At 39.6% G+C, this 23,121-nt stretch overlaps 1 protein-coding gene across 1 annotated transcript; it reads left to right on the forward strand.

Annotated features, from left to right (window-relative positions):
* Positions 1-114: 114 nt before the first annotated feature.
* LOC124276788 (D-3-phosphoglycerate dehydrogenase-like) lies at positions 115-22,154 on the forward strand. The gene is made up of 11 exons (XM_046712438.1): positions 115-332; positions 7,591-7,742; positions 10,089-10,154; positions 10,763-10,916; positions 12,280-12,412; positions 13,158-13,306; positions 15,436-15,588; positions 15,931-16,063; positions 18,005-18,141; positions 20,032-20,252; positions 21,945-22,154. Exons 1-10 carry the CDS (start codon positions 198-200, stop codon positions 20,101-20,103), a joined length of 1,284 nt encoding a protein of 427 aa, XP_046568394.1. The 5' UTR covers positions 115-197; the 3' UTR covers positions 20,104-20,252; positions 21,945-22,154.
* Positions 22,155-23,121: the final 967 nt, after the last annotated feature.

Below are 23,121 nucleotides of genomic sequence, written 5' to 3' on the forward strand. Positions count from 1 at the left end.
CAAGTGGGAGTTACATAAAACATTTTTCAATTATGCATTTTGTTTATCAATTGTTAAGTTTCATCACTTTGATGCAATATCGCTCCGCGCCGAGTATATAAGCCGCGGAACCCTTATTTCGTTGTCTGTTGGAAAACTGTCACCACGCTGTCACATACGACCACCTGTTACGTTGACAGAACACCGACCCAAGCAAAATGGTTATTGCACTACGCAAAGTTCTTATTAGCGATGAAGTGGACCCAAAATGTGTGAAGATCTTGGAAAATAATGGAATCGAAGTGATTAAAAATACCAAGTTGTCAAAAGAGGAATTACTCGCAGAAATACCGGTGAGTTGACATACTTAGAGTGGAAGTTTACACTGACAATGACCTACATATGCAAATTATTATGTTCGATGGACAACTACTTTTAATTTATTTGATCATTCTTCAATGCCAGCTGATTTGTAAAAATTTTGATTTGCTCTTTTCGTGCTGGTAGATGTTATAAAACATTTAAAACAGTCACAGATAAACCAGTGTGTCACAGAAGTTTTCCCTACCCATTATTGTAGTGTGATATATATAATTTATTTAATGGACACTTAGTCAAATTTATTCCTATACAGTATAGGACTGCATCGCGGCTCTCAGCTAAGTCAAATTAGTATGGTCCAAGCTGTGCCCATTGATATTAGGTTGTACTTGTTTTGTATATCTTTGAAGCATGTTTATTATTTTGTTTGGTGTCAATACTAATTTTGTTTGTTCAACCAATCACCTTTGATAAAAATGAATTTACAATATTTGTCAAACTAGTTGTGCTGGACTGTGGTTTTCTTTTACCAACAGTTTTTTGTTGTAAATACTATCTATTTATGTATGTCTTGTATATGTGAATATCTATTCATAATTATAATGTCATGTAAACATGTACTGGGAAATAAAAACGTTAAAATAAAAAAACAAAAAAAACCAGTTTGTTTATCTGACATAAACTGTTCGGACTTTTCACAATAAATTACAGTAATAACTGCATTTGGAAGCTTTTGTGGCTTGAAGAAACATTAAAGATGCGCCTTACAATTTAATCGATAGAAGGTTGAAGTTGATGAGAATAGTTACTGGATAATAGTACACAGAAAACCCCCCTGGAAAGATTTCATCATCAATCAGCTGATATTTAGGTCAAGTCCCCGGGCCACACTATTGTTGACTGGGCACCAGTCTACACTGGGCGATGCGCTCAAGATTTCCTCAACATTGTTTGAGATAAATTAGTTAGGGTTCAGTCGAGCAGGTCAATGACTTGCACGGAATTTGTCGACGACGTGTCTTCCGAAAATAGTGTCAGCAAGTCTCTCTGTTTTATCAGAGCTAAGATTTCATCATCTTCTTGTTTTTATATTGTGAAACGTAATTGATTTTTCTGCCAGCTGACTGAACTCCGTCTTAGGACATCATGACATTGCTGACTTGGCATATTTAGGCTGATGCAACCGATGTTGTGGGTTTTTTTTGTCTTTTAATTTTTGAGATAATGAAATAAAAGTACTTAAAGCTATATGGAAAAGAAATGTCTGTTGAAACAAAAATAATTCCCACTTCACTATCTATCTATCTATCTTCTGCCAAGTAATCTTATAAGAGGATTAGAAGATTAAATTTATAAAGATAATAAACATTTATACAATATGCCATATACACATATATACACATGATGCATGTTTGAAGCACTACATTTCTATAGGTCAAGAGAATGTTCTCAAAAAAAGAATTGACTCCTACAGTATTCCATTAATTATGTATTTCAGATAAAATGATGCACAAGAGCTCAGGGATTCATACTTTTTGCAAAATTTAAAAGTTGTTCATTGTAGACATAAATATCATGGAAGCATACTTTGAATAGTGAGTGAGTGAGTTTAGTTTTATGCCGCACTCAGCAATATTCCAGCTATATGGCTGCGGTCTGTAAATAATCGAGTCTGGACCAGACAATCCAGTGATCAACATAATGAACATCGATCTACGCAATTGGGAACTGATGACATGTGTCAACCAAGTCAGCGAGCCTGACCACCCGATCACATTAGTCGCCTCCTATGACAAGCATGGGTTACTGAAGATCAATATTCTAACCCGGACCTTCACGGGTTACTTTGAATAAACATAACTTGCACACAAAACCTTTTTAATTGTAACTAAATATATGTCCTTGTATTTGAAAGTTAATAATTGCCTTATTTAATGGATAAATTAGTGCTACTTCATATCTCTAATTTAAAAATAGTGTTGAAGTTGTGAAGAAAATTCAGTTCAGTGTTAAAATGTTGATAACATGACTGTGCATGTAAATGAATTAAAATGTCCCGCTTTGCAGCAGAACTGTTGTTTGAGTTGCCGTTGTGCTTGGAACTTTAATAATTCATATTATGATGTTTCTTTAAAAATACGCTGTGGTGAAATCCTTAAAATTTTGAATTTTTTGGTGGTCCAGTGGTGTGAGCTGTTGCAGTTGTCGGTGAGAAAACCTGTGATTGTGGGTTTGAATCCATGTGTGCCATGGTTGTTAGTGGACGTGTGTCAACACGGTACCTGCCCTCGTCGGTTTCACGTCAGAGACCTTCATGTAAGATTTCTTCCAACATACTCTGAGATCAGGAATACAGTTATTGCATTAAAACCCCAAATCACTCACTTAAAAAAATTCAGTTTAATTTTAAAATCACATGACAGTATTGTCATAGTGCGTTGGATGTGTAACCGTGGTAACCACAACTGCTCATTGTATATATATATATACTGAGAGAAAAAAAAAGGATCACAGGAAAATTCAAACGTTCCTTTATTATTTTCCAGTTTTCATTACCACAGCGCTATTCAAAGCTGGTGATGAAAACTGGAAAATATCAAAGGAACACTTGAATTTTCCTGTGATCCTTCGGGGCGGTGGGGTAGCCTAACGGTTAAAGCGTTGGCTCGTCACGCCGAAGACCCGGGTTCGAATCCCCACATAGGTACAATGTGTGAAGCCCATTTCTGGTGTCCCCTGCCGTGATGTTGCTGGAATATTGCTAAAAGCGGCGTAAAACCATACTCACTCAGTCCTGTGATCCTTCATTTGTTCCTCTCAGTATATACATATTAGGTAACACTATAACATTTATGTCAGCTCTTTCTATGATATGACCATTAAACAGTCACCTGATATTTATTCATTAAAGCAGCAGCTACTCCCTCCATCATGGATAAATAATAACCTCCCCCCCCAGCTGTAACAGCACCATTACATTCTATACAGCTGTGTAACACATTGGAAACACTGACATGTAATGGGCTTGATGACAGTGTTATTCTGGTGCCTTTTTCTGGCTTTTATTATCACATGCCATATAAAATACAGCATCAATAATATTTCATACCCTTAAAATCTGCACAAAAGCATTGTTTTTAAACAGGTACAACAAACAGATCAATAGTATTGTGATGATGTTGTCTCCTTACCATTAAGTTCATTGTGTTTAGTGTTATTATTGCTTCCTTCAAAAGCGTTATCTTGTTATGTCATTGGTATGCTGATATTATTCAGAAGCCACTACAGGACAGCATGTTTGCCTTTAAAGATCAAAGAGATTTGCATAAATATTTATTTTCCAATGCTTTAATAATTTTCAAGGGCTATATCTAGTATTTTTGGTACTATTGCATGTCATATACAAATTCTATAGTCTTTGTATATATTAGTTTCAAATTAGTGTTGGAACGCCATGAATCTACCTCCAGAACCTCCCCAAATAGTTTGTTTGGAAAAACAATACCAAAGGTGGTTGATATGTAATTGCTACAGTATCCCCTGAAGTGTGTCAAAGTGAAAAAATAAATTGCTGAATTACAAGTTAAAATGAAGTTGAATATTCTATTTTTATTAATGTTTTGTTTCAGTTTTGAAAATTAACATGAAATACATGTACAGCAAAGTTTAATTACCAGCTCAGCATAAGAATACAGTGGAAGCTGTCTAAATGTAGAGCTGACATGGTTTACCTACAACTAGAACTAAACCAGTTTTATCACTCTCATATATATACATTGTTGTATAAGGTGGTTCTCTCAATTCACTAATCACATGTACAAGTTCACCCATACTGAACTAAGATTAAATTATCTTTGTCGGCAACCATGTGGTTTCAATACAGGATTACTGACTCCTTGCCATGCGCTGGATTAGACAGTGCTGATTACTGTATAAAGACATATTCGGGTGGCTCATTTCATGCTGAGATCCGGAATTGACAGCTGCCGGATTGCAGAGCTTTTAAATGATGATAAATGTACTAGCCATGGACGGGACTGAGATTTTATGCCGATGTTGACAACTTGCCGGATTGGACAGCTGCCGGTTTTGACAGCTTCGACTGTATGTTCAGTTTTGCCTTTGAGGGGAAACATCGTAGACTTTGCTCTTGTATTTGCAAGTACTTACTATATTTCAAACACATCTGGCTTGTGTAAATTTTTCTTTCTGAATGTGTCTGTAATGAGCAAAAATTCTTGATATGAGAACATGATTGGCCTTTCTAAAGTATTTGAAAACATAGTCTGAATGATTGGCTGATTAACTGACTATAAAACTATGCATCCTTTCTTAAACAATATGGAATCAGTCCCAGAGGAATTCTGTGATTCCACCATTATGGAAAGGTTTTCAGAAAATGTTGCCATTACTGCAGAATTACTGAAATATATCAAAATTGTCCTTTTAATAAATCAGTTCACTAGTTTTCATAATATTTAAACTTTCTCTCAAATTTTACTTTTGAATGATGACAAAACATTTAACGTGTGACACTAATACAAAATGCGAATCCTCCCATTAAATGAAAGTTTGAAATATATATTTCTCACTTTTATACATTCTTATGGTTTCAACCTGAAGTGTTTATTAGTAATATTGCTGCAGAATTTTGATGATTTTAAATCAGAATCCATTAGGGACAGAGCTGTTCATGTCACAGAAGCATGTATGGCACGTGACTGTACATACTGGTGTATTCCCAGAGTGGCCCCCTGGTCTATTACGTAACAACCAAATTCAGGGGCCACTCCGGGACAACTCTTTAAGAAGGTGTGAACGTGGGGGCCAATTTGGGACAACTTATAATTTGTCAAAACAAAGAGTTAATCTGCTGCTAAGTAGAAGGTGACTGCTGATGCTGTTAGCAAAGGGATAACTTCAGAGTACATAGTGAGATAATCTAAACGGATCTGCATATCTTCTCCAACTTGAAGGTGAACATCAACCAGCTAAACGACGACGTGTTACAGGAATGAACAATCAGATTTACCAGCTTGGACTTGAATACATGATGTGCGAGAGGGACATGGCTTCCTATTTGTTAGCTTGTGGATCATTACTCTACTGAAACGTGTATTGACGTGTGATATGTGACTTGTGATATGACTGGATATGTATGTGTACAGCCATGGACATGAATAATGTAAATATATCGTAAAACACTCTGTGGTTTTTTGTGTTTTTTCTTCTTCATGGTATTCAAAGCTTTTTCAAAGTATCACGCCTCTGCAATTAGTCCAACACTGTTGGTAATTAAGCTGATTGGATTAAGAGAGGCCAGTGTGGGAACACTTAAGTGTTCAGGGGCCACTCTGGGAAGGGCAACTCCGGCATTAAATGGTACATACTCACTGCTCAAACATCGCATCTGGTCATGCAGCTCAGCAACTGCTAATATATTTTTTTTTCTTGTGTACCAGATGTTGATTATCATAATAAGTGATGAAATATAAACATAATTGAAATCCATAAGTGTATTTCTCTTGTCCAACATCTGGAGAGACAAAAGCAGCTTAGTACAGTCATCCCTCGCAATAACGCCAGTTGACAATACTGCTGATTTGGTAAAACCACAGTGTAAAGGCTTGCTCCATAAAAGTTGATGTGATGACATGTTGTGTGATGACATGTTGTGTGATGCGAGTGCAGTGATGACCTGACAAACTGTCCTATCAACTATTTATTACAACGGCCTATCTATTTTGGATAGTCAATTGAATCTTAATTGCTAAACAAAATCTACATTATATTTTTTTGCTGCATCATCTGTTGTTTAAATTGCTTAAGCTTAAACAACATAAACAGCTCAAACAACGAGTAATAGTGTTGTTGACAAATAACAAGACTGGAAAGCACAAGCTAAAGCCGCTGATTACTGGAATCCACAATGTCTCCATCATGTAAACCGATCCATCTTATTTGCCAACTATGCTGCCCCAGTATAAAACAGTGGAGAGGTTTGTTTACATCTATAGTAACTATAGACAACTATAGTAATGAGTACCCTGTTCACAAAAGCAACTCCGACTCAAAGAAATTTGCCCCACTAATTTAACTTTGCCTCAAAGCTGATAACCACATACTCAAATACACACACTGTGCCAAAATAAGCACCCTTTGCTCAAATATGCATTCCAATAAGCATGACTTGCTGAATTAGGCACCCTGTTTTCATATTAGCACGCCTCACCAAAATATGTACCCCCTGATCAATTGAGCATTCAATAAGTATGACTTACTGAAATAAACACACTTTGCAAAATAGGCACCATTGCTGAAATAAGCACGTCTTTTCCAAACCAGCACCCAGTGGTCAAAGCAGCACCTCTTGCCTAAATGCCATAATGTCGGTACTAATCTATAAGTATTCCTTATAAGTGCTTCCTCCAAAGCCAAAATGTTGTATGCCAGTCAATATTTTCATTGTGCTATCACCGATTTGTGAACAAGAAACAGCATTGCGAGAAGGAACGCCAAGTTCTGTGGATAGTCAACTTCCTTCTGGCAATGAATGCAGCGTTTCGGTATAGATACTAACACAAGTCAATATCAAACAAGTGAACGTCTAAACATCGCATTCATTATGATACGATAAAGAAGTTGACTATCCATAGGACTTGGATTTTCAATAATTTTTTAAGTAGGGCTTTGTGGTGACGTTGGAGGATTGATAACTTTGACAACTTGTAAAAGTTCCTCAAAGAAGGGTTGAAAAAAGCCAAGGAACTATTTTAGCCTCATCAGAGTTTGAACTGAAAATATTCACCACTTTTAAATCTTGGAAGGAGAAACAAATTTCCTTGTACCTTGCCCATTTGGAGGTCGACATCTATTAGGGGGCGGTGGGGTAGCCTAATGGTTAAAGCGTTGACTCGTCACGGCGAAGACCCGGGTTCGAATCCCCACATGGGCACAATGTGTGAAGCCCATTTCTGGTGTCCCCCGCCGTGATGTTGCTGGAATATTGCTGAAAGTGGCGTAAAACCAAACTCAGTCAGTCAGTCAGTCAGTCTAACTTGTAAACATGGTTTGTATTTATAGTAACAACAACCTGCTAGGTCAGCAGATTGTGATAGCGTTGGTTCCCCTGGTCTAATCCAAGTTATTTGTGAAAGTGGACTTTTTCATGGTCAATCTGGACCAAGGTGACTTGTACACAGGACAGAGTTTGCATTATATTTTTTTTAGTACAATTGTCTTGTTAAATATTTTCTCAAACTAAATCTATTCATTGATTTATCTTTTCAGAAATATGATGGCTTAATAGTAAGGTCAGCGACCAAGGTCACGGCTGATGTTATAAATGCTGCATCAAACCTGAAGATCATTGGTCGAGCAGGGACTGGTGTGGACAACATCGACTGTCAGGCCGCGACTCGGAGAGGGGTCATCGTCATGAAGTATGTGTCATCATCTACTAATAGATGACTGCAACAACTGACTCATTCTCTTCCCACAGAGGTTACTCCTGTCATATCTTCCTACGTAACCTCTGTTCTAATACGGCCATATTTCCAGGTTCTCTTAAAATCCCCTAGCGGCAAAAGATCGCAAAACGAATTATCTCCCTTCTTTCTATCCAATCAGAACACGTGTTACATCGACTTAGATTCAACTTGACTAACACAAGCAAATGTGAAGCCACAAATATCCCCCATCTGCCGGGGACTTGTGTTGATGTTACACACAAGACGTTTAATGGCTAGCTTGTCCGTTGTCAACGAGGGCGATGGAGACGCCACTGATCCGCCATAACATGACTGAGTTCTGTCTAGAGGAAACATTTGCGCATCGCGCAGGGGAAGAGGTTTAGTTTTCTCGAAGTATACGGAAATTACCGAGGCCTTGCGAATGATCACTTTTGAAACAACGTCGCTGATTGCACAACTAAATCTGATTGTCTCCAATCACGAGTCTTGAACGCTCACACCATGAAAGGGCCGTATTAGAACAGAGGTTACGTAGGAAGATATGACAGGAGTAACCTCTGTGGGAAGAGAATGCAACTGACTGGGTGACTGATAAAGTCATCAGAAACATGTACCCCAATTTTTTTATGCAAAAATATTATTATTATCTCCCGCAACGTGTTTTGCGGGGGGTATTTAAATGGACTCCATCCGTGCGTCAATCCGTCCTTCCGTGCACATTTGTCTTTTCCGGAGCAGAACTCTAAAACCGTTCAATATTTCTTCACCAAACTTGGCACATAGATAGATCTGGTGGAGTACTGGTTCCTTTTTGGTAGTTTTGGAATTCTGAATAAAATATTTTTGGCGTTCCCATGGCAACAAGTTTTGACTTAGCCTGAAATTAGTGGTAGTGCTCTTTTCCGGAGCAGAACTCTAAAACCGTTCAATATTTCTTCACCAAACTTGGCACATACATAGATCTGGTGGTGTACTGGTTCCTTTTTGGTAGTTTTGGAATTCTGAATATAATATTTTTGGCGTTTCCATGGCAACAAGTGTGACATAGACTGAAATTGGTGATAGTGCTCCTTTCTGGAGCAGAACTTTAAAAACCTTTCAATACTCTATTTCCACTTTTCTATATACACACCTAAATATTTGACAACTCGTAGACATAATAATGAAGAGTATTTTGCCATTGCGGGGGATATTGATGACTTTGTCTTCTTGTTTATATTTTAATTGCAAAAAACATCTTCTGCTATCTCTGCTTCTGGCATTATTCATATTCCGCTAGCAAGTAAGTGACCTTTTGCACTCATGACATCATATGTGACTTAGGTCGGCCATGATACGTAAAACCAAGTGCTACAGTAATGTAAACTGCCTTTTTTTCTGTCTTTTTTGTGGGGCAGTGGGGTAGCCTAGTGGTTAAAGCGTTCGCTCGTCATGCTGAAGCCCCAGGTTCGATTCCCCACATAGGCACAATGTGTGAAGCCCATTTGTGGTGTCGTACGCCGTGATATTGTCCGAATATTGCTAAAAGCGGCGTAATGCTAAACTTGCTCACTCACTCACTGTCGTTCTTGAAATTGGTAAGATGGGTATTGTGTTGCCTTGGGTAGCACAGCGAAGATCTGGCAGCAGTTTTTGAATCAACCTCTACCATAGACCATTGATGTGGAGCCAAAATAAATCATGTTCATTTTATACTATCCAATTCATATAAATTATATTATAATCATACTACATCGAATCCACACGGTGACCTCAGGGTCAGTGGAAGCCTCGGGTGGCTGAGTGGGTTAGATGGCTGACTTTGTGTGCTGGCATTTAGGTGTGATTACACACTGGCAATTAGGTGCCTGACTCTGAGTGGGTTCGAATCCTGGATGGAACTCTATTAGAATCTGTACTTTACTGAGAAAATGTAATCCCAAATATAACGTGTAATTCCATGAGTCGTACATACAGCGTGTGAAGCCCATTCCTAGCATCCATTCCTGTTCTGGATGGGACTCAACCCAACAAAAGTATTAGAATCTGTACTTTACTGAGAAAGTGTAATCCTAAATATAACATGTGACTTACTGCATGAGTTGTACACACAGTGTGTGAAGCCCATTCCTCGTGTCCATTCCTGTTACATTGCTTAAATATTTCCCACAGCTACATATAAACCAACCCACTCACTCACTTGTGGGTTTTATCTAAGTAGTTTTAAGTCAAATATACATCAAGCAAGCCCTCCCCATTGAAATGACAAACACTGATTCAACTGACATACTGTACTGTAAGTTACTGGTTGTGTGGACAGTAGTTTCTCTGTTTTAGCACACCTGGCGGGAACACACTGAGTGCTGCAGAACACACCTGTACCCTTGTTATAGCCATGACCAGGTGAGCTTCATCAGTTGGAAGTAATGATGGTGGTGAAATGGGATACAAAATATGTTGCAAAAATGTGTATAAAAGCTCTCAATTTGGTTTAGGTTAACTTCTTTGACATATTCAAAATTAATTTAAAATTGTTTTATTTAATGTGAGGTCTGTAGTCAAAGTCTTGTTTTCTTAAACTGTCTAAGAGGGGGTCACCCATTTTGTTCTGGGGAGCTAGGGGGCATCATCAATTTTGTACACAATTTTGTACTGGGGGTGTGTGTGTGTTGGGGGTCAGCAATGTTGTACATAAAATATGTTTAAAATTGTGCTAAGAAATTATGGGGAGGGGGGGTAATTGATTTTGTACATGACATGCAGGGGGAGTCACTTATTTTGTACATATATTTTAGGGGTGGTCATTCACATTGTACATGCTTCTCCATAAATATCATCATCACCCCTCCTAGCCCTAAATTATGAACGGTCCTCAATACAACCATTTGCTGAAGAGAAATGCTTGAACTCATAATTTATTTAAATTTATTCCCCCTTACAGAAATTGTGGGTTGGCATGACTATAGTTAGGAAATCTTGTTGGAGGTTATTTGATTATGATGATGTTTCAGGGAGCTGTCTTTAGCTGCTCAGTCCATGAAAGAAGGAAAGTGGGACCGCAAGAAGTTCATGGGATCGGAACTGAACGGCAAGACACTGGGAATCATTGGCCTGGGGAGAATAGGAAAGGAAGTGGCACAAAGAATGCAGTCCTTTGGAATGAGGGTAACAGACTTACTCATGCTCTTGTTGGGGCGTGGACCCCCCTGTAGTCTGAGACATTTTGTTGTACAGAGTTGCTTCCCTTGAGCACACCAGGAACAGACTAATGCGTAGTCTCAGAATATACATAATTTTGATAGAATCAAACAAGTTTAAATTGAAAATGAGCCACAGTGACAAGGGAGAATCAGAAACTGAGGAAATATAGACTCAGTGATTTGCGGGACGCAAATTCCTACGTCCTATACATATAAAAATTGACAGTGGACGCAACTAAATCTGTTAGCGTGCATCCACAGGGACGCTGAAAAAGTCCAAATACTTGTTGTAAAAATTCCAATCAAGTAACAATAAATTATCACTGAGTTTGCTTCTAGCTGGGTTATGGTATTATTTGCAATTTAATTACTGTAACAATTAATGTAGTGATCATGCTGCACAATACATTAACCATATTAATAATAATATTTAAGTGTCTGGGACCCCCATTTTGTTGTCCAGGACCCCCATTTTGTTGTCCAGGACCCCTGAAAATTAAGAGTATGAGTCCCAGGGACCCTGAAATGCAGGGCTCAAGTTAAATCCTTGAGACTTGCCTTATTTTAGGATTTAGCAATGAAGAAGGAGCTGGGGCCAGTGGGAGGAAGGGAAAATAATGTGGTTCAGGGACAGTGAGACAGACTACAGGAACCTATGATTGTTGATCCCTGGTTTGCTTGGTTTCAAGTAAATAGATCTAAGGACCTGCATCACTTGTGTAACTTTGGGACTCTTCCAATGTTGAACAACCTGGGAAGGTCCGGGTTAGAATGAACCTTCGGCATGTTCTGTAACCCATGCTTGTCGTAAGAGGCGGCTAATGGGATTGGGTGGTCAGGCTCGCTGGCTTGGTTGACACATGTCATCGGTTCCCAATTGCGCAGATCGATGCTCATGCTGTAGATCACTGGATTGTCTGGTCCAGATTTCATTTTTTACAGACCGTCTCCATATAGCTGGAATATTTCTGAGTGCAGCGTAAAACTAAACTCACTCACTCACTCCTATCCCTTCATGAAGACCTGAGGATACCTCCATATAAGGTTGCCCTGGGTGAACTTTTTTATTCTGCAAATTTCGATACAGTAATTCAACAAAACCTTCAGTGCGTTGAAAACATTTGTTTAAGGGGAGTAAAATATCAAAATGATTCTTATTATCTTTGATTTGAGATTGTGACATAGATACCAAGATAGCCATACAGTGATCATTGTGAATTGTGTGTACGCAACGTATCAATTCGTAGGACATGTTGTAGGTAGATGGCCAATCAGTATACAGCTGTATGATTCTGTGTTAGTTGATGCTACAATATTTTTCTCCCCAGACGATAGGATACGACCCGATTATCGGAGCTGATGTGTGTTCCGAGTGGGATGTTGAATGGCTGCCTATGGAACAAATTTGGCCTCAAGTCGACTACATCACCGTTCATACTCCTCTCATCCCACAGACAAAAAGTAGGTGAACAAATAGGTTTCAGTTTCCATTGTTGTCTTTATACTCGCCCTGATTCCCATTGTACGAAACTACTGTAGTGCTATGACTATTGATAGCCTATGTACAGGTATGAGCAGTGTGAAATAGTTTCCAAATTTTGCTAGCCAGCCCTGCTTAGCTATGCCTGAAAGTTAGTAGCCTACAAAATAATTCACTAGCCCAACATTTGAATGTAGAAACTAAGCAAAGATTGCCAAAATAGGTGAGAATAAAATTTTGTTGGCACGACATGGGTTTCATCATTAAGCTGCTAATTCTATGAACATTAATATCATTCCATAATCTTGGATGATTTAAAAGTGTTTTATAACTTAACAAGAGTGTGCGTGTGCGTGCGTGTGTGCTATAAATTATGAACGGCCCCTAAGCAGACAAAGTCAATAAATGTTTTTACTTGTTTGTCATTTGCGCAAGTGTTTTGTTTTTGATTAAATGACTAAAGGTGAGTTATGTCTCTAAAAACTTAGGTGTACCATAAGGGCTCCGGGAAAATTTTGTATATGTGCCATTTCAATACATGTATTTACCGTGCCATGGTGCACTAATATATGGGGTATTTCGAACCCTGATTAGGCAACAAGATTAATAAGCCCAACCGTGCGCCCACGCCCCCACATGTCCCATCTTCTACAAACCCCATGCTCCCTTTGCATCCCTGTGTGTTCGAAGGGTGTCATGTTATAAGTTACTATTTTCCTGTTTCAGATTTGATAAACGACACAGTGTTCAGTGCATGTAAGAAGGGCGTGCGAGTGGTCAACTGTGCCCGGGGGGGCATCATTGATGAGGATGCCCTGCTCCGGGCTCTGGAGTCGGGGCAGTGTGCTGGAGCCGGTCTGGACGTATTTGTGGAGGTAACTGTTGTCACTGGATTCACATTGGACACGCTGGGTCATTTTATGAGTGCTTCAAGTCATCTTCACAATTGAAGAATAAATAATAATAATAATAATAATGTGTCCATTTATATAGCGCCAAACTCCACACTAGGTATGCTCATAGAGCTAACAATCATGGCACAGCACATTATTACCCCGGATAACCCGAGCTGCCTGTTAGGCGCTAGAAGGTTATAGTCATATGACTTTTTCCACCGGGTACCCATTTTCCTGCTGGGTGAACAGAGACAATTTTGAACAAACTCACTTGCCTAAGGTGAGACCACATGTGTCACATGTGCTTCGTTGTGGGGCAGGGCTCAAGTCCTAGAAACTCTCAGGAGTCAAGCTGCCAAACACGGTCACCCATCCAAGGACTCTCCGAGCTCGACGCTGCTTAACTTCACTGATTTGTGACCTGAGCTTTGAGCACAGGACCACAGAATATGTAATTTCAAACTCATGAAATGATAATTTGGAATTCATTTGTTCCCTTGCTTTCACTTTAATAAACATAAGCAAATAATTAATAGATGAGTTAAAACGTAGGTGAGTCACAAGTCATACTTTAAGCAAATAATTAATAGATGAGTTAAAATGTAGGTGAGTCACAAGTCATACTTTAAGCAAATAATTAATAGATGAGTTAAAACGTAGCGAGTCAAGTCATACTTTAAGCAAATAATTAGTAGATGAGTTAAAACGTAGGTGAGTCACAAGTCATACTTTAAGCAAATAATTAATAGATGAGTTAAAACGTAGGTGAGTCACAAGTCATACTTTAAAGGTCACATGATACGTAAAACACAAATTTGCAGATTCTGATACCTTTCGGTATGGACTTACCGAAACAAATCGTCAAAAATGCAAATTCAACTTATAAAGTTGAAAAATAACGCGATGAAAAAACCCGCGTGAAATCGGAGTTCAGACGTTTCGTTTCAGACTTTTCGGGGGAAAACTGGTTTCAACAGCTGGGCTGCGCTCATAGCACATGCACAGTGAAATAGGTTCGCGCAGCTTGGAAGCGGGTTGTCCGGTGAATACTCGGTGAAGGCTTTGGTGTGAGCTATTTTTCTAATGTTTTGTTAAATCTCACAGGCGCGAGCTTTTTATATGTTATGACAGTAAATTAACTGTTTATATAATTTCATTTGTCTATTTCACCACACGTTCTTCTTACCGAGTCACTTTCTCAGTTCGATACTTGAAAGCAATGTCATTATTTAGCGTTGACAGAATTTCTAACTGTGATATAGATATGTCGTTGTCACACACAAAACTCAATGTCTTGTTTTATTGACACCTGTGTGTCTGCCTGCCTGTCTGCTAATGACAATATTCAATACACAGCTGCTATCACTGACCACATGCAATTTGAACTTAACACCAATCAGGCTATACACCATAAACAAAATGCATTGATTTATGGCCCGAGTTCGGTCTCTGTCACATTATGTAATTACACAGACAGGCAGGTGTGATACTTGAACACATGACATGTTATGATGTCTGTTGATTGTTTAAAAAAGTTATACACAAAATATGAGCATGTATTTACAAAACCCAACATCTCTATATATACACACACAATGAGCCGTGAGGGCATCTGCAAATGAAGCAGCCGTTACATTTGAGTGCATACCCACCCGCTCTGACTGGGTTCGGTATCCCGGCTGCTTCGTTTCTTGGGAAGTAAACCCAAGTACACAATATTGCACTTTTGATTTGCGATTGTACGCTTATAATTTTGTTTATATGTTTTTTCATAACCAGCAATGTATATTATATGTCATGAATAAGTGATAATTGTGTTTTAATTATGTTTGATTTTTTGGTTGCATGTGACCTTTAAGCAAATAGTTAATAGATGAGTTAAAACGGAGGTGAGTCACAAGTTATACTTTAAGCAAATAATTAATAGATGAGTTAAAACGTAGGTTAGTCACAAGTCATACTTGTCATTCACTACTATACAAATGCATGGAATTTTGGAAAACTCACCCAAACATTATCTCAAGTCTTCACTGATTCACCCAATTACAGACTCACCTACTGACTTACCTATCCCCACCCACTCACCTATTCGCTTGTGTTTTTACCAGGAGCCCCCGAAAGACTCTCCCATAGTGAAGCACCCGAAGGTAATTGCCACGCCTCACCTGGGAGCCAGCACGATAGAAGCACAGACTCGTGTTGCCGAGGAGATTGCTCAGCAGTTTGTGGATCTCACCAAGGGAACCAGTCTGTTTGGAGCGGTGCGTTCATTTTGAGGTGTCCCGTTATGCCTGGGTTAAAAGGTTTCTGTTTGGTTGCAATAAAAGTTAAATGCAACATTTTTGGGTTAAATTACAACATAGCATCTCAGTTGAGTAGCATTTCACAACCAGGAGAGTCCAGATTAGTGAAAACACTTCAGTTGTTAAACGTGCCAAAATCATGTGAACAATTTTACACCCCATTCTGCTTCACCATAACTTGCTTCATAATCAGGATGTTGCTGCCGTTGTAGATGGTGTAGATGCTGTTGTAGATGGTGTAGATGCTGTTGTGTTTGGTGCCAAGGCTGCTGATGTTGATGTGCATGTAACTTGTTGCAGATAAACGCACCTGCCCTGGCCAATGCCCTGAGTCCAGAGACAAAACCACTGGTCAGTTTAGGAGAGGGCCTGGGAAGTCTGGCTTCGGCCATCGCAGCCGGTGCCTCCAAGAGTGTCCAGCTCACAACATATGGTAATACCTTAGATTGAGTTAGTGAGGAAGGTTCTAGCTGCTTTGAACTGCTTAGATTCTACTGAGTGAGTGAGTGAGTTTAGTTTTACGCCGCACCAAGCAATATTCCATCCATATGGCGGCGGTCTGTAAATAATCGATGAATACACAATGCCATTTAGAAAGCGATCAAATGTAGCATATGTCAATTTGGGATTACACTTTCTTCGTAAAGTACACATTCTAATACTTTTGTCGGGTTGAGTCCCATCCGGGATACGAACCCACACCCTCAGAGTCAGGCTCTAATCGTCAGCACACAAAGTCAGCTGCCTAACCCGCTCATCCGTCGTGGCTTCCACAAAAATGGAAGTTGGACAACTGGTAGTCAAGACTGCGGACTTTGTGTTCCCCTCTGATAAGTGTAAATTGGCACGGCTTCCATGGCTGAAAGCTAGGAATACACAATGCCATTTAGAAAGTGGTCAAATCTAACATATGTTATATTTGGGATTACAATTGTACTGTCGCAGACTCAGCCCTATAATCAAAACATTTTGCCATGCTTAAGAGATGCAGTTCTATACAGTATGTTCTGGAGCTTATTAAGATAGTCTACATCTGCCACACTGTTATCTGTCTATATATTAGATGTAAATTAATTCCAATGTAGTTATAAAGAATTATGAACACTAGCATATTACAGTGTCATGATTTATAATGGTGATTATTTGTTATTTGAGTACTTTACAAAAAGTTGATTTTTCATTGATTGTGATATGAATTTAGTGATATGAAAGGATCAGGTGTTCCCTTACTTCTTTTTATCAGTATAGATGTTGATTATCGATGTTGTGATGGTTGTTATAACAGTTATAACACCAGCAAAATTAAAGAATTTGGGTGTACTGTTTGACCTACAGCTGAGTATGAATCACCATGTTTCTCGTGTGCCAGACTACAAACTATCATCTCAGAAACATCGGAAAGATCCGTCCATACCTCACCAGACCTGCTGCACAAAAACTGACTGTTTCCCATATTTTATCCAGATTGGACTATTGTAATTGTTTACTTGTCAATGCCACTACAACCGCCTCCGTGGTGTAGTGGTTAGAGCGTCCACCCGGAGAGCGGCAGGTCGGGGGTTCGATCCCTGACCGCGTCATACCGAAAGACGTTAAAATATGGCACTTGTTGGTCCCTGCCATTAATGGGTACAACAAGGACTGGTCGGCTCGGAGTCAGTATACTGTGTCTGAGTGGGGTATTCATGCTTCACTGCGGCATGGTATCTCAGTGGGCTAGCACTATAAAACCAGCTTCAGTCTGGGCTAGTACAAGCAGCCGCACATACACATACACACGCATGCACGTCGTCATATAAGCGAAATATTCTCAAGCACGACGTAAAACCCAATTTCACCTCACCTCACCTCAATGCCACTAAAGAACAGATCAAAAGACGTCAAACCCCATTACTGAAAGATCTCCATTGGTTGCCAGTTTCTTTCCACATTGACTATAAAATACTTCTGTATGCCTACAAGTGTTTTCACAAAATTGCTCCACCGTACCTCGCTGAACTACTCAACATCTGTCCTCCTCTGAGACCTCTCGGATCACAAAAGCAAAAACTTTTCATCATTCCAAAAATTCAGACTTCAACTTTTGGCAAGAGAACATTCAAATATGCAGCTCTGGAAAAATGGAACTGTCTACCCGAAAACCTTAAATCTGCCTCTTCACTTGAATCTTTCAAGTCACAATTAAAGACTGTTCTGCTAAGCGCACAGAGCATAGGACTGTGAATCATGCGCTATATAAATTCATGAATTATCATTATAACATGGTTGTTGTCATGCTAAATGTATTGGTTTCAAAATTCATGTGGTAACTTTGCGATCATGCTGGAATATTGCTGAAGTACACTGAAGACAACTCCAATACAATCATTTCCAGGTGCATCGTTGAGCAACGCGGGGAGGTACCTGAACGCAGCTGTGTTGGTCGGCTACCTGCGCAACCAGGCATCTGGTGACCAGCCACAGCTCAATCTCGTCAACTCACCTGTACTAGCCAAGGAGGCAGGCCTACAGGTAAGTGATCAAATCACCTGTACTAAGTTGGATGACCTACAGTTGAGTCGTTAACACACCTGTACTAGCCAAGGAGGCAGGCCTACAGGTAAGTGATCAAATTACCTGTACTTAGTTGGATGACCTACAGTTGAGTCGTTAACACACCTGTACTAGCCAAGGAGGCAGGCCTACAGGTAAGTGATCAAATCACCTGAACTATCTAAGTTGGATGACCTACAGGTGAGTTGTTAACACACCTGTACTAGCCAGAGAGGCTAGCCTGGAAGTAGGTGATTAAATGACTTGTACTATCTCAGTAGGCTGACTTAGAGGTGAGTTGTTAACACACCTGTGCTAGTCAAGATGGCAGGCCTGGAAGTAAGTGATTAAATCACTTGTACTATTCCTGTGCTATAGAGATGGGAGGGCCAAGATGTGAGTCGTTAACACACCTATGCTATTGAAGTGATAGGGCCGAGATGTGAGTCGTTAACACACCTGTGCTATTGAAGTGGGATGGCCTAGATGTGAGTCTTTAACACACCTATGCTATTGAAGTGATATGGCCGAGATGTGAGTCGTTAACACACCTGTACTATTGAAGTGCAATGGCCGAGATGTGAGTCGTTAACACACCTGTGTTATTAAAGTGGGATCACCTAGTGGTGAGTCGTTAACACACCTGTACTATTGAAGTGCGATGGCCGAGATGTGAGTCATTAACACACCTGTGCTATTGAAGTGGGATGGCCGAGATGTGAGTCGTTAACACACCTGTACTATTGAAGTGCAATGGCCGAGATGTGAGTCGTTAACACACCTGTACTATCCAAGGAGGCAGGCCTGAAGGTGAGTGGAGAATTTCCCTGTTGTTAACTCCCCTGTACAAGGCAAGGAACTAAGCCAAAGGTTGAGGGTGAACTTACCTCTACCTCATTCTCGTCAGCTCACCTGTACCAGCCAAGGAGGTAGACCTGGAGATTAGCATGGATGATGTTGTTTCCAGTAAATATGATGTATCATTCAGAACTAAACTAACCTAAACTGTATTATTAGCAAAAATGTGGTAGTATTTCTCAATACTAGTATTACCAATGTCAAAAATCAGTTTCTTCAGTTCTACCTGAGTTTTTTGGGAGCGCCAGATGAATCGGCTCACAAACCATGACACCATATGGTATACTAATATCAGAGCTCCAGATAAGATTTAGCTCATGTGGGTACTGTACCCACTGTATTTTTTTGGAGTGGGTATTATGAATTTTGAGTGGGTATTTCATTTTCCGTTACCCACCGCTTTCAAATATGTGCGTATTTCACATATTTCACGTATTTCAGTCATTTTACTCACCTAAGTATTATGTCATTGAGTAAGTTAACTAAGCAGGTATGTTCTACCTTATGTCACACCTAATCAAAACCAACTTAAATATAATGGAAATGATTTCATAAAAAATCACTCATCCTATACTGACAGTACAACACTAGTCCTATACTAACAGTACAACTTGCAATTGATAGCAATCGATGTCTTTTCCATTACGCAAGCGATTTTTATTAATATATTCCGTACGCATTTGTTTTAAACTTTTTGCGTATCTAACATTTTAAATGCGTAATTGGTACGCAACAATTATTTTTCAATGCGTAATTGGAAATTTTATATGCGTATTTTACCCGGATACGCAGCTTATCTGGGCCTCTGAATATAATCAGATGTTTTTTTCACAACATCAATCACTCGATTATTTATAGTCTGCAGTCATATAGCTGAAAGATTGCTGTGTGTGGTATTAAATAATAAACGAACCTTAACACACTGAACCAATGTTGTAACGTTACTTTTTTGACTGCAATATAATAACACTCACTCACTCACTGATTCATCCATTGCTTGCTTCCTTCCAGGTTGATGTAAAACATGAAGATACCATCCCAGGATCCTTCTGCTGTCTTGTTGCCCGTGACGATACAGACTAGCGGGGGACCCATCACAATTAAAGGAACTGTGTCTGGGTCCAATGCCACTCTGGTTGAGATCCAGGGAGCTGCTTTCTCCTTTCCCCCAGTTCTTAGCGGACCAGCCTTAGTATTCAAGGGGAACAACTCTGCTCTGCTTTCAGTAGCAAGTAAGTGCTACCTCATGTTGCTCAAAACTCATTGTGCGGCCAGAGTGAATGAGTGAGTACTGAGTGCATTTGTTTCGTTGTTTAATGCTGCATTCAACAATTTGGCAGCAGTCTGTAAATAATCTAATCTGGACTAAACAATCCGGTGATCAACAGCATGAGCATCGATTTATGGGATGCAATGACATGTGTCAACCAAGTCAGCAAGTCTGACCATCTGATCCCGTTAAACGCCTCTTAAGACAAGCATGAGTTACTGGAGGGCAATTCTACTCCATGGGTAGCATGGGTGCATGTGTAACGTTGGGTTTACACCTCCATTGAAAAGTATTTCTGTGTGACAAAAGTGTCAGCTCAGCTGTGTGGGTGTTAACCAAGGTGAAGGTTCAGTAAAACACCAGACCATGGTGCCCACAAATCAGGGAACATACTCAGAGAGCTTGGGGAATACTCCTGGGCCTAGATTTTCGAAGCTCTCTTGGCGCTAAGATAGTCGTAAGTGCCATACATTAACATTAACTTACGACTATCATAGCGCTAAGAGAGCTTCGAAAATCTGGGCCCAGTTTTCTCCAGTGGCATCTATAGCATGAAACAAGAATATGACAAACAAACTAACAAACAAACAAACACTCATTCAATTTTCAACCATGGGTTAGAGTGGGTTACCAATGGATTAATCGTCACTGACTTGTTTGTACCTGATCGGTCAGTACTGTTGCTCACCATGTCAATCACTGGTTTGATGGGTCCCGATTTCATTATGTAATGTCCAGCGTGAAATGTGTGAAGCCCAATTCTGGTGTCCCTCACTTTGATATTGCTTGAATATTGCAAAAAGTGAAGTAAAACCACACACATTCAGTCCAATATGATGTAGTTAAAATTCTGGATTTAAAAAAATGTTTTACTTCAATTGACCTCTTATCCACTCCATGCAGAATAATAGCCTACACTCTTATGTATTATATATATTATGATGATATGGTCACTGATCATTGTCATAATAAATTAACAGTGTCATCGTGGTCAAAACATGTCAAATAATTCATTTTGTTATTATATGACTGAAGATAATGAACAAAATATCAGCTAGGGAAACCTGGTACTCATGAAAGATACTCCTATTGTATACCCTATGTTCATGGTATTTATAGTATCTACCGCATAGTGGACTCGTTGCAGCCCTAGTAAACAATAGTGGTGGTCCGATTAATTGAAATAATCGAAGATTGGTTGCAGTGACTAAACGACCAAGCAATCGATCATGTTTTCTCATAATCGAACACAAACAATTCTGGAACACTTTTTGCATTAACAATATTTTTCCCAAGGTTGGTTTTGTCTGTTACATTTCATGAGCAGTACAAGCTCGTTCCAAGTCATGATTGAATTTATCTCAAAGACCCCAAGAAATGTATGTTCCTAACATACTAGTCATCCTTTCAAGATGTGAAATTTACAAAAAATACAAAGAACTACATGTTTTTTCTTTATGTTTGTGTGCATTAACAAAAATAAGCAGGAAAAAATCATAAATTACGCTAACCAATTATTTTCGATGATTGATCGGTTGTAATGAAGCAATCATCAATTATGAGAGTTTAACCAATTCCCAACACTAGTAAACAACCAACAAACAACCAACAAACAAAGAACAAACCAACAAACGTTGATGTTCTCTATTTTCAGATGGACTGGAGAAGGTGGGGTCGAGACTGACAAGCCTGTCCCTATCACAGGAGGTGGATTCTGCCCTGTGGGGGGTGGTTCACCTGGACAAGCCACTTAACAGCAGCTTCAGCACCGTGGGAGACTCCCTGCAAGCTGCACACCAGATTGTGTTTTAGAAATCTGTAACTGGCTTCAGTCTTTGTTGTGTAATACAAAATATCTGTTGTAGGGGCAAATATTTGCTTTGATTTCTGCCTGAACTTAGAAGGGCTTAGAGTGTGTGCTACCTCAAGCTTTTAATAGTTTTATGCATACACATTAGCATGCCCAAAAACATGCAGATACACAAAGCTGACAGACACAGACAGACAGACAGTAGTTTTAGTTTTACAAAGCTTTTAGCATTATTTCAGTTATGCCCATAAGACACACAGATACACAAATGCAGACACAGACAAACAGACAGATGGACAGATGGTTGGACAGACAGACTGAGACAGAGTGGTTTTAGTTTTCCGAAGCTTTTAGCATTATTCTAGCAATGTCATGGTGGTCGACACCAGAAATGGACTTCACAGGTTGTGCCCTGAGGTGGGGATTCGAAACCAAGTCTTCAATGTGAATAAGTGAACACTTTAACAACTAGGCTACCCCACTGCCAGACAGACACGCAGACAGACACACACACTAATTGGCGTGTGTGTGTAGGCTACTTCTGGACAGGTCTCATCCATAGTGGGTGACAAAAGATTCCCAGAAACCAATGTTTGTGGAACAATAATGGATGTGTGGACAGGTTCTGTGAGCAGGTTGACTGAGTGTCGTGGATGGCGTGGAGCGTAGCTCATGGTATTAACCACCAGTCTGGTCTACAGTTGAACAGTATATACATGTAGCGGCAACATTGCAATGTACATCATCAAACAGTGAACTCTATTTAGAGAGACCAGGTTTCTGGCTCTTCCCCCTGGTTCCGGGGTATTGCTGCGCTGGCGCTTTACTGACCTTAGCCCTTGGACTCCACAACGGCGGTCTTCACTACTGGGCGACACACCATGTATTTACTATAGAACCATCCAAGAACGGGTGATTAAATTTTTTATATAGCATTTTCATAAAATCTATAGCAATGTACACGTCACCAGAAGAATGCCATCGTTACTTTCAGAGAAGCAGTCCAAGTTATGAAAGCCGC

This window comes from Haliotis rubra, unplaced genomic scaffold, assembly GCF_003918875.1.
Source record: "Haliotis rubra isolate DU_JTF1 unplaced genomic scaffold, ASM391887v1 Scf213, whole genome shotgun sequence".
Classification (NCBI taxonomy): Eukaryota; Metazoa; Mollusca; class Gastropoda; order Lepetellida; family Haliotidae; genus Haliotis; species Haliotis rubra.